This window comes from Sorex fumeus, unplaced genomic scaffold (genome assembly GCF_029834395.1).
Source record: "Sorex fumeus unplaced genomic scaffold, SorFum_2.1 ptg000072l, whole genome shotgun sequence".
Classification (NCBI taxonomy): domain Eukaryota; kingdom Metazoa; phylum Chordata; class Mammalia; order Eulipotyphla; family Soricidae; genus Sorex; species Sorex fumeus.
In genome coordinates this window covers 25,669,921-25,687,704 of record NW_026606129.1, presented here as the reverse complement: position 1 = coordinate 25,687,704, position 17,784 = coordinate 25,669,921, and the positions used below count along the sequence as shown (strand labels likewise).

Genomic DNA, 17,784 nt, shown 5'->3' with positions numbered 1-17,784 from the left:
AAGTACCATTGCTCATCGAGTCCTGCTTGCCTAAACAGCTCTATCTTTTATATCAACTAGCTGTAACCAAATCTTTCTGCATGAAGAACTACATCTGGATTTCTGTAGCCCGATATTTGGCCTAGCACAGATCTAATATGATGTCCTCAATAAATACTTAAGTGAACTATAGGAGTACATTACTTATAATAAGGCTAAACAACTGGATAAAAAAACAACTTTAAAAGTGCAGACACCTCCAAAGCATGAGTTAAGGACTTTCAAATGCAAAGAAATTCTTTACAAACTGTTATTACCAGTAATAACAACTCTAAGACTAACACATATCACAAATAGACATAGAAGTATAGCAGAAATCACTATAGTTATTTTCAAAATGTTCAAGATAAATTCTACAACATAAAATTAAGAAACATACATCAAATTATAAATGATATTTTGGGATGCCTTGCATATGAGAATTTTTTTTTCTTTTCAACCTTAATTAAAACACAAATAGATTGCCACAAATGTAATTTTGAATGTATTTATCTGGTCACACAAATGGAAACATAAAGAATGAAAAATCAGAAAGCCTGAATTTAAACCCAAATCAATTTCTTCTAGCTGGGCAAGCTTGAACAAGTCAATTAACACCAGAAGTCTCAGAGAATGGGTAAAAATATTAAGCATCATATGTGAAAAATCCTTGAAACACTCCATAATGTTATATAAAGATTACTACAATGAAAGAAAAGAAAAACAGTGTTAATAACTACATTCTTCGTACTGGTGACTCTTAAAGAGATCACACCAAAAGAGAAACTTTCTATCTCAAAGCCTTCTTTTTCTATGAGATCATATTTGAGATGTGTTAACCCGCAAAATTTCCCTACATACTTTTTCTATTACTAAGATCTGCAAAATGTATTTTCTCTAGAAAATAAGTTATCAACAGTAAGATTTATGTCCAGCCATAACCATGCCTACACTGGGTTTTAACTTAATGAGTTCAAGCAATGAGAAGTCAATCAGAAGACTTATAACTTCTGATTCAAAACTTACTGAGAAGCCACAATAATCAAGACTTTGTGGTACTGACATAAAGACAGGTAAGAATACAGATCAATGAAATAAAACTCAAGAGTTCAGAAATAAACTTTTATATTAAGATCCATTAATTTTACAACAAGGTTGTCAGGAAAACTCAGTGAGAAAAATTCTATTTTCAGCAATGGTGATGAGATCGGTAGAATCCTCAAGCAAAACAATAACGTTGAAACACAAAACAGATTTCCAAATAAATAAGCTAAACAACTCCCTTGGCAGAATAAAATTCAAGTGTAATTGGAAAAACTGGTCAACCAACTTTGCAAAACAAGAGAAAGAACCCAGTCCCCCTTCTAATTCCATACACAAAATAAAAATGAGTTTAAAGCAAAAAAGTTCTCTGGATCACTAATTATCAAGGAAATTAAATCAAAATGATATATCACCTCACATGAGAGAAAATGGAATGCTCATTAAGATAAACAAGAAAAAATAACATTGGCAAGGATGTGGGGGAAAAGGGACTCTAACTTACTACTGGTGGGAATCTCAACTTGTCCAGTGTTTTTGGGAGACAATATGGACATTCCTCAAAAAATAAGAAATTGAGCTCCCATATGAACTGGCAATTCTACTCACTGGAATATACCCAAGTGTCCAAAATCACTGTCCAGAAAAGACATCTGTGCTATGTTCTTTGTTTCAGTATTTACATAGCCAAAATCTGGAATCCAAGTGCCCAAGAACAATAAATTGGATAAAGAAGCTATGGTACATATACAATGAAATACTACTTAGCAGTAAGAAATAATGAAGTTATGCAGATCACTACTGTGTGGATGGATACAGAGAATATTGTGCTTGGTGAAGTTAGTCATAGTCATAAAGAAACAGAGTTGGGGCACAGCAAATGCCCAAAGGCAATTGAAATAAAGAGTAGGAAAACTGGTCATCTACAAGAAAACTGCCACAGGCAAAATGGAAAGGATGATAGGTCAGGGAAGGGAACAAACACTAAGCTGACTGTGAAGTGAAAAAATGCCTGCAAACTGTGGATATTAATGGAGGGAAGTGGACAGTGGTGAAGGGATTAGTGCTTGAACATTATACATGTGAAACTTGAATGATCTTGTAAAAATGTAATTAGATGATTTCTATATCTGTGTGTGTGTATATATATAACAATAAAAACACTTGCAAGTGTAAATCTTCACAGCTGTAGACTGAAACAAATCACAAAAGACAACATACTGCAGATTTCCATTTTTATGGAAATGTCCAGAAGAGGCAAATCTATAGACTAGGCAATGATTTCCAAGCACACAGTAACAAAAGGAAAAAAATACATAAATTTAACTTGGAGGCTGGGGAGATAGCTCAAAGAGTTGTAGTACTTTCCTGGTTTGCATGAGGCCCCAAGTTCTGTTCCTGGGACTGCATGCCGCACTCCCTCCAAACATAGCCAGGGTGGCCCTGGTGGTCTTTGGTACTCCTACATTGGCACACTGAAACATCAGGAATGCACAATTAGACCAGGTACTTCCAGAAGTTGCCTTGAGGATCCCTGAGCACTGATGGTCAAAAAAAGTTATTTTAAACGTTTGTGCTAAAAATGTTACTACAGCAAGTAAAGAAACAATAGATAAAATGAGATAAATGTTTGCAAACCATGTAGCTGGAAAGACACCTATTCCAAAATTCTCAAAGAACATTTTTAATAATTTTTATCTTATTATTTCTCTTGTTCTTAAGCCACTCCCACTGTTGAAAAAATAGCTATCATCAAAAACACAGAGATCTGAGATAGTGCAACAGGTAAGGAACTTGTCTTTACTCAGCCAACCCAGATTTGATCCCCAGCACACCATATGATTTCTCAAGTCACAGAGGAGATGGATCCCTAAACAAAGAGCCAGGGGTAAAACCTGAGCACGGTGGGGTGTGGCCCAAAACTCAACCCTCAAACCACCCCCCCAAAAAAAATAATAAGTACTAACTAGTGCTGTGTAAAAATTAGAACTTTTTTAATACTACTAATAGAAAGTAAATATTTGTCTAATCACTTTGGACACTGAAAGAGTCTGACAGTTTGCTCCCCAAAATTTTAACACAGTAACAGTTACTAAGAAATTAAGTAATTATACCACTGGGTATAGACAAATAATTGTCCACCCAAAAATGTACAGGCAAATGTTAACAGCAATATCAGTCATATCAGTCAAAAAGTAAAAACAATCTAAATGTCTAGCAACTGATAAAAGAATAAATAAAATTTGTATCCACACAATTGAATGAAAGAGCAAGAAATAAAGTACTGATACATAGAGCAGTTTTCTGTCCCCGCGCCTGACTGTCCTCGCTCGCCGGGACCCCTTGGAGGGGAGCGGGTTGAGCTTTCCTCCCCGCCCCGATCAGGGCTCCGGCAACCAAAGACATCCAGGACCAGCCACCACCACGCTGAGACCACTCTCCGCACACATGAAGGTACTGGCAGAGGGACAAAGTCACGCGGGTTCCGGGGCCGAGATCTCCAAACCTACTCGGATTTGGGCCGAGCATCCTCCACCCAGATCCTCCAAATTCCAGTAGGCGGGGGTCACACCCACCAACTGGCCCCCTGGCGCCGTGTAACCCATCAGCGGCCAAGACTCAGAGACTATAAAAACCAGATCCCAGAACCACGCGGCCGCATTCGTGGCTGCGCGACATCTTATTATGACATCTTATTATCTCATTCCTACTTTGGACAAACTGGCAGGCTACCAAATGTAGCCTGCTCACACGGCAGAGTATGGCAAACTCCCCGTGGTATACCCAATATGCCAAATACCAGTAACAATGATGGGTCTCATTCTCCTAAAGAGCCTTGAATATAATCTCAGGGCTAGGATGAAGGAGACGTTACTGGGGCCTGCTCGAGGCAATCGACGATTAACAGGATGATTTGTGATTTGTGATTTGTGACATAGAGCAACAGGGATGAACCTTTAATACACAGAACAACAGGGATGAATCTTTAAAACACTCTGTGAAAGAAACAAGTCACAAAAGACAACATACTGTAGATTTCCATTTATATGGAAATGCCTAGAGGAGGCAAATGTAAAAAGATAGAATTAGACTGATGGCTATCCTGAGGTAGGTGGTAAAAGTGCTGGGAGGAAATGGAGGAGTAAATGCTAAAAGATACGTGGTTTATCTTTTGGGGGTGATCAAAATGTAATGGGTACACATCTCAGAATATATTTAAAGCTACTTAATCTTAAATACTTTATTTCCATAAGGCTGGGACAACATTTTTTTAAGTAAATAAATATTCAATAAGGATAAAAAAGTAATCCTTATTCAATAAGAAGATCCTTAAAACACACAGAATTAAAAACAAAAAACTCCAAAAACTCGTTAACAAATTTGCATCTACTTTTGATTTACCACTTTCATTTGATCAATTATTACACCAAAAATCAGAATTCAAATTATTCATTGAACTGTGGCCTCTACTTTTAAAAAGTAATAAGTATCTCTCTCATTTCATGCACCTAAGGCTAATATAAGCTTTAACCCCATTAGTTTATCACAGAATTTGAGTTTAAGTTCACTGCAAAATAAAAGGACAAGTTATTTAGATCAGTATTTCTCAGCTGGGGGACATAAGGTCCCCAACAAAGCACCTGGGATATTCCAAGGAGGCTACAGGAATGTAAATGAAGGTCTACACCTTCATTTGGGAAACTGGTAGGACAAGGGGCAACAGAAAAGAAAAAGGGTCAAAATGGGGTCATGGTTAGAAAAAAGCTAAGAACCACTGCTTTAAATGACAAAAGGAAAAAAAACCCTTTTATTTGGAGGTTTCAGTTTTCCACTAGCTTCAAGAAAATTTAGATGAACATACTAACACATTTATAATCTCTATGCTTTGGACAATTAGTAAGTGTTCTGAAAATTGCAATATGGTCACTTATAAAGAGTTGTCATACTACCTATCAGAGAACACGGTAAAAAAGTAGCATGAATTTTACCCATCTCGCTAAGCTGATATGTATGACACAGTAAGCAATTCTATTTTTTTACTTTAATCACCATCAAATACAGTCACGGCGTCACAATCACGGTCCTCCCATTGTTCATCGATTTGCTCGAGCGGGCCCAGTAACGTCTCCATCATGAGACTTGTTACTGTGTTCAGCATATTGAATACGTCACGGGTAGCTTGCCAGGCTCTGCTGTGCAGGCCAGATACTCTCGGTAGCTTGCCGGGCTCTCCGAGAGGGGCGGAGGAATCGAACTCGGGTCGGCCATGTTGGCCGCTTGTAAGGCGAACGCCCTACCGCTGTGCTATTGCTTGTTCAGGACTGAGTTTCAGTCAATGTTCCAACACTGAACCCTTCAGAAGTGTATGTTTCTCACCTTCAGTATTCTCAGTTTCCCTCCCTCCACTCACCTGTCTTTATTTTTTTTTTTAATTAGTGAAACACCATGAGGTACAGTTATAGACTTACAAATTTTTTTGCTTGAGTTTCAGTTATACAGTGATCAAGTACCCATCCCTCCACCAGCGCCCATCCTCCACCACCACGGGTCCCAGCATCCCTCCCACCCATCCCCCCCATCCCACCCTGCCTCTGTGGCAGGGCATTCCCTTTTGTTTTCTCTCTCTCCTTTTGGGTCCTGTGGTTTGCAAGAGAGGCATTGAGTGGCAATCATATTTGGTCTATAGTCTACTTTCAGCATGCTTCTCCCACCCTGGGAGGATCCTCACAACACCCTTCATTTGGTGCCCTCTTCTCTATCTGAGCTTCCTTTTCCCCTAGCACATGTGGCTGGCCTCCAAGTCATGGAGCAAAATTCCTGGTAGTAATCTCGGCCACTCCTGGGTGTTAGTCTCCCATTTTGTTGCTTTATGTTCCCCAGATGAATGCAATCTTTCTGTGTCTATCCCGTTCTTTCTGACTCATTTCGTTTAACATGATACTTTCCATGTAGTACCACTTGTATGTAAATTTCATGACTTCATCTTTTCTAACAGCTACATAGTACTCCATTGTGTAAATGTACCAAAGTTTCTTTAACCAGTCATCTGTTCTCGGGCACTCAGGGTTTTTCCAGATTCTGGCTACCTGTCACTTTTCTTCTCTCTGTCTCTCTCTCTCACTCTCTGCCTCTCACTTTTTAGGCATTGTGCTTTGTAATACAGGTATTGAAAGGTTATCATGCATATCACTTTACCTCCTTTCAGCATTCACTTTTTCTCTGGAGAGATCATTTCCAACTACCAAGTTGTCAAAGTATTCCCTTCTCTGTCCTAACTGCATTTCCTGGCTTTACTTGTGGCAAGCTTTCGACCATGGAACAGTCCCTAGTTTCTACTGTCCTTGAATATTAATTTCATATTCTTCTTTTTTTAATATCCCACAAATGAGTGTAATAATTCTATGTCTGGCCCTCTTTCTCACTCATGTCACTCAACACTATGCTATGTCTATCCATGCATAAGCAAATTTCATGGCTTCATTTTTCCTAGCGAATGTGTAGTATTCCATTGTATAGATGTGCCATAGTTTTTCTTTTATGTATATCTGTTCTTGGGCATTGACTGTTTATAGATTCTGGTTATAGTGAATAGTGCTGCAATGAACATTAGAAGTGCAGATGGCTTTTCTGCATTGTATTTTAGGGTCTGTGGGTATATTCTTAGGATCAGTATTATTGAATTATTATGGAAGTTTAATTTCTAGTTTTTGAGGTATCAAATGGTCTGCAGAAAGGCTGGACCAGTCCACATTCCCACTAGCAGTAAAAGAGAATCCGTATCTCCCCACATCCACGCCAGCACTGGTTGTTCTTGTTCTTTATGATGTGTGCCCGTCTCTGTGGTGTGAGATGATATCTCATTGATGATCTGATTTGCATCTCCCTGGTGATTACTGACGAGGAACTTTTTTTTTGTGAAGTTTGGTCATTTGTATTTCTTGAGGAGGTTTCTGTTCACTTTTTCTCTTCATTTATTGAAGGGGGTGGGTGTTTTTTCTTGTAGAAAACAAGTACCTTAGATATCTTTGATATTAATCCCTCGTCAGGTTAATTACTAGGTATTGGGTAGTAATTTTTTTCCATTCCATGGGCTGTTTTTGTATCCTGGTCATTGTTTCCCTTGAGTTGCAGAAGCTTCTTAGCTTAATGTAGTCCCATTTGTTTATCTTTGCTATTATTTGCTTGATCAGTGATATTTCATCATTGAAGATGCCTTTAGCTTCAATGTACCTCTATGTACATAAATTAACCTCTATGTATCTATGGTTTTGGGTCTGATATCAAGATACTTAGTTCATACACTTTGGTGTATGGAATTAGAAAAACTTTGAGTTTATTTATTTATTTATTTATTTTTGCATGTAGCTGCTCAGTTTTCCCAGTACCACTTTTTAAAGAGGCTTTTCTTGCTCCCTTCATATTTTTTGGTCCTTTATAAAAGATTAAATGATAATAAATTTGAGAGTCTGTGTCAAGGTATTTAATTTCCACTGATCTGAGGGTTGCCTTTATTACTACATGGTATTCCAAGACCATGATGTTTCAATTTCTACCACTTTATAGTACAGTTCGAAGTCGACGAAAGTGATGCCTCTAGCATCTTATCTTTCCGAAGAAATTTTTTAGCTATTTGTGGGGATTATTGTTCTATATGAATTTAGGAGTGTTTAATCATTTTCTTTGAAAAGTATCATGGATATCTTTATCGGGACTACACTGAATCTATCTATACAATGCTTTTGGGAATATTGAAATTTTGATGATGTTATTTCTCCCAAACCATGAGCAGAGGATGTTTTTCCATTTCCATATGTTTTCTATTTCTTGAAATAGTGTCCTAAAGTTTTCATTGTTCAGGTCTTTTACCTCTTTAGTTGATTCTGAGGTACTTGATTTTCTGAGGTACAACTGTGAACAAGATTTTTTAATATCTTTCTTCTCTCTTATTATTTGAATATAGGAAAGTCATGACCTTTTGGGTTTTGATTTTGTCACCTACCAATTTAGTGTACACAACTATTGTTTTCAGCTTTTTTTGTTAGAGCCTTCAGGAATTTCTAAATATAGTATCATGTCATGTGCAAACAGTGAGAGTTTCCTTGACTTCTTCCATTTCTGTCTGAATTCCCTTAATAGCTTTTTCTTAGTTAACTGCTATGGGAAATACTTCCAGTACCATATTAAACTGGCAAGAATGGGCATCCTAGTCTTGTGCCTGATCTTAGAGGGAAAGCGTTTATTTTTTTCCCCACTCAAAATTATGCTTGCTGTGGGCTTGTGGTAGATGGCTTTGGCTATACTGAGGAAAGTTCCTTAAACTCTCATTTTGTTGAGAATTTTTATCATGAATAGGTGCTGAGTCTTGTCAAATACTTTCTCTGAATCTATTGATAGGATCATGTTTTTCTTTTTTCTTTCATTGATATGGTATACTATGTTGATTGACTTGTGTCTGTTAAACCATCCTTATATCCACAGGATGAAACCTACTTGGTTATGCATGGGCATGGTGTATGATCTTTTTGATGAGTTGCTGGATTCTATTTGCTGGAATTTCTTTGAGAATTTTTGCAACTGTATTCATCAGGGATATCAGCCTGTTTTTTTTTTTTTTGGTGGTGTCTCATCTGCTTTTGGTATGAAGATAACGTTTACCTCATGAAATTGTTTAGAAGTGTTTCTGTTTATTTAATTTCCTGGACAAGTCTAAAAAGGGTTGACAGTAGGTCCTATGTACAAATTTAAAAGAATTCACTAATGAATCCAATTGGGCCAGGGCTTCTTTCGTTTGGGGGAATACTCTATTACCATTTCAATTTCCTCAAGGGTGACAGGTCTGTTCAGGTATTTCAAATCTTAGTTCAACCTTGGCAGATTATAGGATCTAAGAAATTATTTCTTCAAGGTTCTCTTATTTCATGGCATAAAAATTCTCAAAATAATCTCTGATGATCCTTTGAATTTTGGTGGTCTCTTTTGTGATTCCCTCCCCCTTTCATTTGATTGGGTAGATTAGGGTTCTCTCTCTCTCTTTCCTTATGAGTCTTGCTACTGTTGGTTAATCATGTTTATTTTTTAAAGACCAGCTATTAGTTTCATTGCTCTTTTGGATTGTTTTTTGGTATTCCAGTTTGCTCATTTCTGCTCTAAGTTTTATCATTTTCTTCCTCCTGCCTGGTTTGGGTTCCTTTTGTTGGTCACTTTCCAAGATCTTAAGCTGTGAGGTCAAGTTTTTTAAGTGGGCCCTTTCTTCCTTCCTGATGAATGCTTGCAGAGCTATAAATTTTCCTCTTGACATTGCTTTTTCTGTTTCTCACAGGTTCTGGTAGTCTGTGTCCTCATTTTTCATTTGTTTCCAGCGATAATTTTTTTCAGCGATAATTTTTAATTTCCTCTCTGGTTGTGTTGTTTAATTCCAAAGTGTTTTATTTGAATCTCTATTTCAGTCTGTAATTTCTATCTTCAGTGCATCACGTTCTGAAAAGAAATCTGACATGATTTCTATCCTCTTTATTTTAAGGAGGTATGTTTTGTGGCTTAGCATATGGTCTATTTTGAAGAATGTCCCCTGTACATAGGAGAAGAATGTGTTTTTGGCTTTTGGGAGATGAAAAGCTATATATATATCTACTAGCCCCATCCCTTCCATTTTGCCCTTCAATGCCTATTATTTACTTGCTGAGTTTTAGTCTGGTTGATGAAAGAGGTGACAGAATGGCATTGATAAAATGGTGTTGAGTCTTCAGCTACTTTTTTCTTTTTTTTCGGGCCATACCTGACATGCACACAGGGGTTACTCCTGGCTCATACACTAAGGAATTACTCCTGACAGTGCTCAGGAAACCATATGGGATGCTGGGAATCGAACTCAGGTCAGCTGCTTGCAAGGAAAATGCCCTACCCGCTGTGCTATAGCTCCAGTCTCTCCAGCTACTATAGCTATCAATGTCCTCCTTGAAGCTTATTAGCAGTTAAGTATTTTGCTGGTCTCTTTCTCAGTTTTTAATATCAATCTCTACTCTAGTTTCCATTATTTTCCTACTATTACTTTTTGGGCTCAAAATATTCCTTCTCCAGATTTTTAAGATGTGTGTTTAGGTGTATGATTTGGGCCTTTTCTTCTTTCTTAATGTAACCTGCATTGCTTGAATTTTCCTCTTACTACAGCTTTTGCTATGTCTCACAGATTCGGACAGCTTTTATCTTCATTCTCATTAGTTTCCAAGAATCTTTTAATTTCTTCCTTGATTTCCTCTTTGATCCAGTTGTTGCTTAGCAGTGTTTTGTTCTGCTTCTAAGTGTTGGAAGTTCTCTCCATATTCTTTTAATGGTTAACTTCTACTTTCATGGCAACAAGGTCTGAGAAGATACTCTTATGATTTCTATGTTTATAAATCTATGTATATTTTTTAGTTATGCCTTAGTATATAATCTAACTTGGATAATGTTCTGTAGGCAGGAACAAAGAATGAGTATCAAACTTTTGGAAGATGGAGAGCCCTGAATATGCCCAATAAGCCCAGTTTTTCTGGATTCTCGTTTAGGGCTCTTGTCTTTGTTACTGATATTCCTGTGACTGATCCGTCTAGTAGCAAAATTGTAGTGTTGGAGTTTCCCACAACTATTGTTTACATCAATATGTTTGTGAGCAAAAGCTTTATGAACTTTGCTGAGTCTTCATATGATACATAAATATTTATCACAGTACTTCTTGATCTATTAACAAAGTAATGTCTATACTGTCTCTAAGTTACTTTCTTTATGCTGAATTCTATTTGGTCTGAAAAAAGTCATCCCAGCTTTCATTTATCTACCATTAGCTTGTTTGACTGTTTTCTTTCTGTCACCCTGAAACTGTATTTATTCTGTGAGTATAGGTGTTTCCGTAGGTAGCAATTAGGTGGGATTTTCTTTCCTGAGTCATTCAGCTACTCTATGCCTTTTTGTAGAAAAGCTTAGCCCACTGACACTGAGAAAAATTATGGATATATAAGGCTGTGTTGCTATTTTTGTGAATGGGTGTGGAATCAAGCTGTTTTTGCAGATGTTTGTTTGCTATTATAGGCAGTCATTCAGTAATTTTTGCAAGATTGGTTTAGTTGTCACAAGTGCTGCCAGATCTTGTTTGGCTGAAAAGATTCTTCATCCCTCTCTCAAGTCTAAAAGACAATTTTACATGGTAATGCACTCTAGGATGAAAGTTCTTTTCATTCAGTACTTTGAATATTTCATTCCACTCTTTTCTTGCTTGTATGATACTACATAGAAGATATGTTGTGATTCTTATGTTGTTTCCCCTGTATTTGAGGATTTTCTTCTCTCTGGCTGCTTTAAGCAGTATATCTTTGTCTTTTGGGTTCTACCATTTTGAAATTGCTATGTACCTTAATGTTGTTTTGTTTGAGTCTATTTCTTTTTTCTTTTTGGGTCACACCTGGTGATGCCCAGGGGTTACTCCTGGCTCTGCACTCGGAATCACTCCTGGCAGTGCTCAGGGAACCATATGGGATGCTGGGAATCGAATCTGGGTCGGCAGTGTGCAAGGCAAACACCCCGCCCACGGTGCTATCGCTCCAGCCCCTGTTTGAGTCTATTTTGTTTGGAACTTTAGGCCACTTGAATCTGTACAGAGGCCTCTCTCCATGGACTGGGGAAGTTCTCAGTTATTATTTCTTCCACTAGTCATTCTATCCTTTTTTTTCTCTCTCCTCCTTTTCACTCTATAAATAAAAGCTTATTCCTATTGCTTTTACCTATCAAGAATTTTACATTCTCTTCTCATTTACTTCTCTTCTTTTGCCACTTCATTATTATTGATGGCTAGCATTTTGTCTTCAATATCGCTGATAGTGTTCTCTGCATGCTGAGTTCTGCTGTTGTGGCATGCTACTGCTTTCTTTAACTTTTCAATTTCATTTATATGAATTATTTAATACTCTAGATCAATTCATTCTTGAGCTTGTTAAATTTTTCTTCCAATGACTGCTTTATTTCCATTGCCATTGTATCAAGATTGATTTGAAGTTCACTTCAATGAAGCCTGAGGCTTTATTTGAGCTTGGTGATTGGCTGGGATTTCTATCCCTTTTGTTAAAGCAGGTAAATTCCTTTATCCCAATTGTCCTTAAACACTTGTGAGTGCTCCCTGATTTGAGTTTCAGATTCCAAATTATCTGTGATCTGACCTGATTTATTATTTTTCAGTATGGGGCTATTACTTATAATCTGTTATTCTAAAAATATCCGGGTGCCACGATAGCACAGCAGTTGGGCATTTGCCTTGCACGCGGCCAGCCTGGCTGAGCCGGGCTTGATTCCTCTGCCCCTCTCGGAAAGCCCGGCAAGCTACCGAGAGTATCTTGCCCGCATGGCAAAGCCTGGCAAGCTACCCGTGATGTATTCGATATGCCAAACACAGTAACAGCAAGTCTCACAATGGAGACGTTACTGGACCCACTCAAGCAAGTCGATGAACAACAGGAGGACAGTGCTACAGTGCTAAAAATATCTGTGCCCTTATGATACTATTTCAGTGGTCTTACAGATAAATATCAAATATTCCCATTTATATACTACAGTTACTATGGAGGTACTCAAGGACAGATATCAGAACCTACAAGCCCCTAAGAGTAAGTGGAGTTGAAGCAATAGAGTTTTGGGTTTGAGGGCCTAGCAGAGGCGGGCTTCCCTGATTCTATGAAGAACTGGCAGAGCAGGAAGCAATGGGACAGAAGGAGGCCAGAGCCCCTTGATGCACCTAGATGACTTAAGAGATGAGTTTCATCACCACCGGGTTTCATAAGCGCCTGGGTTCAACAGCATGGCAGCAGGGGGTTATCAGATCCACAGAACTGTGGAAGAGCTACTGGCACAAAGAGGGAGAGAGGATGTCTGAGCCCCTTGATGATAAGAGGCATCAGCACTGGGGTTCATAAGGGTGAATCATGGGTTCAAGGATTTGGCAGTGGGGGCTTTCCGGGTCTACAGGACTGAAGAAAAGCTAATGGCCCAGGCAGTACAGGGCAGGTGTAGCTATTTGTATTTAAATAACCATTAGGTAACCTTTTCTCTCAACCACAAATATTTTTGCATCTTTACAATATATTGCTTTAATCAAAGTTAAATTATCTGTAATAAGTCAAAGCTAAATTAGACTGTGTTACAAAATAATATATCTGATAGCAAAATTGCAAGTAGTCTAACCATCTTATAATATTATATGTGAATTTCTCTTTATGGAAATAAGCTTTGAACAAGCTTAGTAAGACAAGTAATTTGCTAATAATTTGTTGTTGAAATTTAAGCAAATTACTATATAAATCAAGTCTGCATATTTATCAAATCAGTAGTTTGTAAAAAAAAGTTATAAAATTAGTATGTGGTAAAATACAGTTTACATTTTTAAATATTCGGACCATTGAAATGCACACAAATACTAAGAAACAAGGTATTATATGTGTAATTCCAATAGCAATTTTTCCAAAAATCAATCCACTAACATGAATTGTATACCAAAATCTAAGCAAAGATCTGCCATCTGAAATTCCTTTGATATAAATAAATGCTAAATGTGAGTCTTTTAAAACGTTTCACCAAATATTCATTCTATTGAGCAAAACATTCTTTAAACTTTATCACAAGTTGCACATAATTTCAAAAGAATCGTGTTTCAGCCACCATACATACAGTCAAATTAGTCACTATAAAAATGAATAAGCTTTAGAATTTTCATACACAATTATCAACTGGGCAACTATCAATATAGCCATCTGCAATTTTTTTCATCAGTAGGCATCATAGCTATTTTAACTTTCACATAAAAATAAAATAAAATCAGATAAACAAATTCTATCTACAAATCAACATAAGAAACATTTTCTTTCTTTTTGTTTTTGGGCCACATCTGGCAATGCTGAGGGGTTACTCCTGGCTTAGGGGATCTAACCCAGGTCAGCTGCATGCAAGGCAAACTCCTTACTCCTATACTATTTCTCTGGCCACGGAAACATCTAAAAATTTGCCTTCTCTCTTTGTCTAAACCAAAAGAATTCCCACATTGGCCTAAATCTAACACTGACCTCTTATCAAAACAGAAATGTCTTGGGCTGCAGATGTAGTTCAAGCAGTAAAACACATGTCTTTGCACATATAAAACACTCAGTTCAAAGCCCAGAACCACAAAAACAGAAGAAAAAAATTTCTTTAACAGTCAAGCAACCATTTTTCAACTATTGCACCAGAATCCAGATAAAGTATAAGGTAAGAAATTATTTTTTCTCCTTCCTTTGTGTATTAACATATTAATCCTTTTGAGGTAATAATTTTTCTTCCTTTAAGCCAGAAAATTGAGGGTATGTGGTCATAAAGTAGACAGTTCATTTATGTATTACATCATTGCTTCTAGTCACTCTTTTTTTTTTTTTTTTGAGGTGGGAGGTAGCTACTCCCAACTAGTTATTAGGAAAGGAATAACTGGAAGGGAACCATGCAGTGCCAGGGATCAAGCCCAGGTCTCTAACATATAAAGCTTGCTCCACTCTTTACAGCTAACTTCCAGTCCCCTATAAACGATTCTTACTTTGTCAATGATTCTAAAAAATAATGCAAAACATGAAGAAAGACTGCTTAATCTTCTAGAACTTTTAGAAACCAATTTTCACAAACAATATCTGAACAATTATCAACAGAAAATATTTTATCCAGTACTATTTTATCATGAAGAAACCATACAAAACCTCAACATCTCTTCCACTAAGTCGTCACTGCACTTTGTTATAGCACAGCGGGTAGGGCGTTCGCCTTACAAGCGGCCAACATGGCCAACCCGAGTTCGATTCCTCCGCCCCTCTCAGAGAGCCCGGCAAGCTACTGAGAGTATTCGATATGCCAGACACAGTAACAACAAAGTCTCCAATGGAGACGTTACTGGGCCCGCTCGAGCAAATCGATGATCAACAGGAGGGCCTTTACCTTTACCTTTACTGTTACTGTATTACTCTATTTCTAGCAACTCCTTTCTACCACCAAAATCATACTTGCTAAATTTGCTACTTCAGCTCAGATACAACCAGCACCATTGACTTTCAGACATTTAAATCTCAATCACAATGATGATTTTACTAATTAAGCAGATTGAAATGACAGCTGCAATTCCAACCAACAATTTAAATATACCTTCTTCAAAAGATACAAGTAAATAAAAATCCATTAAGTACTTACCTACAGTTGGGAGGTGGGTCCAAGGTAATTTCTGCAAGTTCCTTCTGAATTCTTTGAAATAAAAGACAAAGAAAATTATGTTAGCCAGGCCCAGATCTCTAAAGCCCTCGCGGGATGGGGGCAGACAGAATCCCTGCCTTGCCAAAGTCCCAGCATTCCACCCATCCACATCTGGCTCCCACCACCACCAGAGAAACAGCCCAGCCTCCTGACTGATCTCAGAGATGTCAGCAGCTAATCAACCCAGCTCCAAAGCTCCAAAGCACACGACTGAATATGCAGCCAAGAAACACTTCCAAATTTCACAGAGATGACAGCCCAGTAGAAGCACAAAAAAATTAAGATGGGAAAATTGTATAGAAGCCCACTAAGCTCAGTGAGTGAAAACAATAACAGAGAATGCTCAACTAGAACCTAAGAATTCAGTAAATCCTCAGTAAATCCTTACAATGACTTTAGTAACACCATTATGAGATATATTTGGTAACAAGCAATATAAAGAAAATTAGTTTATGCCTGCTAAAGCAGCAGCCTTAGGGGATGGATAGGAAACTGGGAACATTGGTGTAGAAGAACACACTGGTGATGGGACTGGAGTTAGAACACTAAATGCCTAAACAACTGTATTGTGAATAACTCTTTAAATTAAGGTGTTTACATAGTTTCATACCAAAAATAAGAAGAAAGTTATGTTAAAATATCTTCAGTAACTTGAACACTAATATTTCCCATTCCTAAGTATTTTATTTGGGATGCCAGTAACTATATAAATCATTATGCAATAAAAAAGTGGCAACATCTACCAGGATTTTAAGGATTCACTTACAAAGGTAACACTAAGTATTATCACATTGCATGCAGCCTGTGGAAACAATGCTCTGACTTTGATTAAACCCAAACCAAAGGGTCTAGAGAGAGCACTGTAGTTAGAGCTCCCACATCAGGCTTCAGTGCCAGCATCACCTAGCTGTCCTCCAAGAATCACAGGTTGTGATCCTGGAGGTAACCAGCAAAACACAGCCCAACCAGCTCAGCATCACACTTGGGCTCTAGCTTTGAACAAACAGCCAATCTGGATCCTGAGCACGACCTGGGAGTTATAATATCCCAAAACGATATTACAGACTGATATTACTGAAGAACACAGATGCAAAGACCCTCAACAAAATACCAGCAAATAGAATTCAACAACTCATCAAAAAAGATTATACACCACGACCAAGTAGGATTTATTCTGGCGATGCAAGGATGTTTTAACATTCACAAGTCAATCAACATAATGCACCATATCAATAAAAGGTAAAAAGCCATATGATTATATCAATAGATGCAGAGAAAGCAATTGACAAGATCCAGCACCCATTCATGATAAAGCACTGCACTGTAGCACTGTCCTCCCATTTTTCATTGATTTACTCGAGCGGGTTCAGTAACGTCTCCATTGTGACACTTGTTACTGTGTTTGGCATATCGAATACATCACGGACAGCTTACCAGGCTTTGCCATGTGGGCGAGATACTCTCGGTAGTTTGCCAGGCATTCCAAGAGGGACGGAAGAATCGAACTCAGGTCAACCAGGTCAGCCACATGCAAGGCAAACGCCCTACCCACGGTGCTATTACTCCATGATAAAAACTCATCAAAATGGAGTTGTAGAAACTTTCCTCAATATGATCAGAGCCATCTACCACAAGCTCACAGCAAGCATTATTCTTGGAGCCAAAATCTAAAGGCTTTCACCCTAAGATCAGATCAGGCACAAGACAAGGTTGCCCACTCTTGCCTCTCCTATTCAATATAGTACTGGAACTACTTGCCACAGCAGTTAGGCAAGAAAAAGATATCAAGGGCATCCAGATAGGAAAGGAAGAAGTCAATGTGTCACTATTTGCAGATGGTAGGATACTATACTTATCCTAAAGAATACTTTACTTACCCCAAAGAATCTACCAAAAAGTTCCTAGAAACAATAAATTTGTATAAGTGGGAGGTTACAAAATCAATACCCAAACGTCCATTGCTTTTCTATATACAATGAATATATATATATACACACACACATATATATAATGAAAGAATGAGATATTAAAAACCAATCCCATTCACAATCATTCCTCAGAAAATCACGTATCTCGGATTCAGCTTAACTAAAGAGGTAAAGCCTATACAAAAAGACCTACAAAACACTACTTCAGGAAATGAAAGAGGCCCCAGTGACTACAAGCTTCCAGAAGCAAAACCCAGCTATAGAGGTTCAAGAACTAAGACTCCAGGCCATGTGGCAGCAGCTGAGACAGTATCATGCTGAATAAAAAGAATCAGGAGAGAGGCAGACATAGAAAGATTACACTCACTTGTGGGATATTTTTTTAAAAAACATAGTATGAAACTAATACCCAAAGACAGTAGAAACAGGGACCAGGAGGATTGGTCCACTCCTGGAAGCCTGCTTCAAGAGCTGCGGGAAAAGGCAGTTGGGATAGAGAAGGGACCAACTATGGCAA

General features: G+C 37.9%; 1 protein-coding gene across 1 annotated transcript in view; it reads right to left on the bottom strand.

Annotated features, from left to right (window-relative positions):
• The window catches only part of LOC130037726 (ubiquitin-conjugating enzyme E2 E2), a 363,445-nt gene that overhangs the window by 319,344 nt on the left and 26,317 nt on the right, over window positions 1–17,784 (bottom strand). Inside the window, exon 3 of the mRNA XM_056129644.1 lies at window positions 15,280–15,330. Coding sequence (XP_055985619.1) covers window positions 15,280–15,330 — 51 coding nt within the window. The remainder of the gene's footprint in view (window positions 1–15,279; window positions 15,331–17,784) is intronic.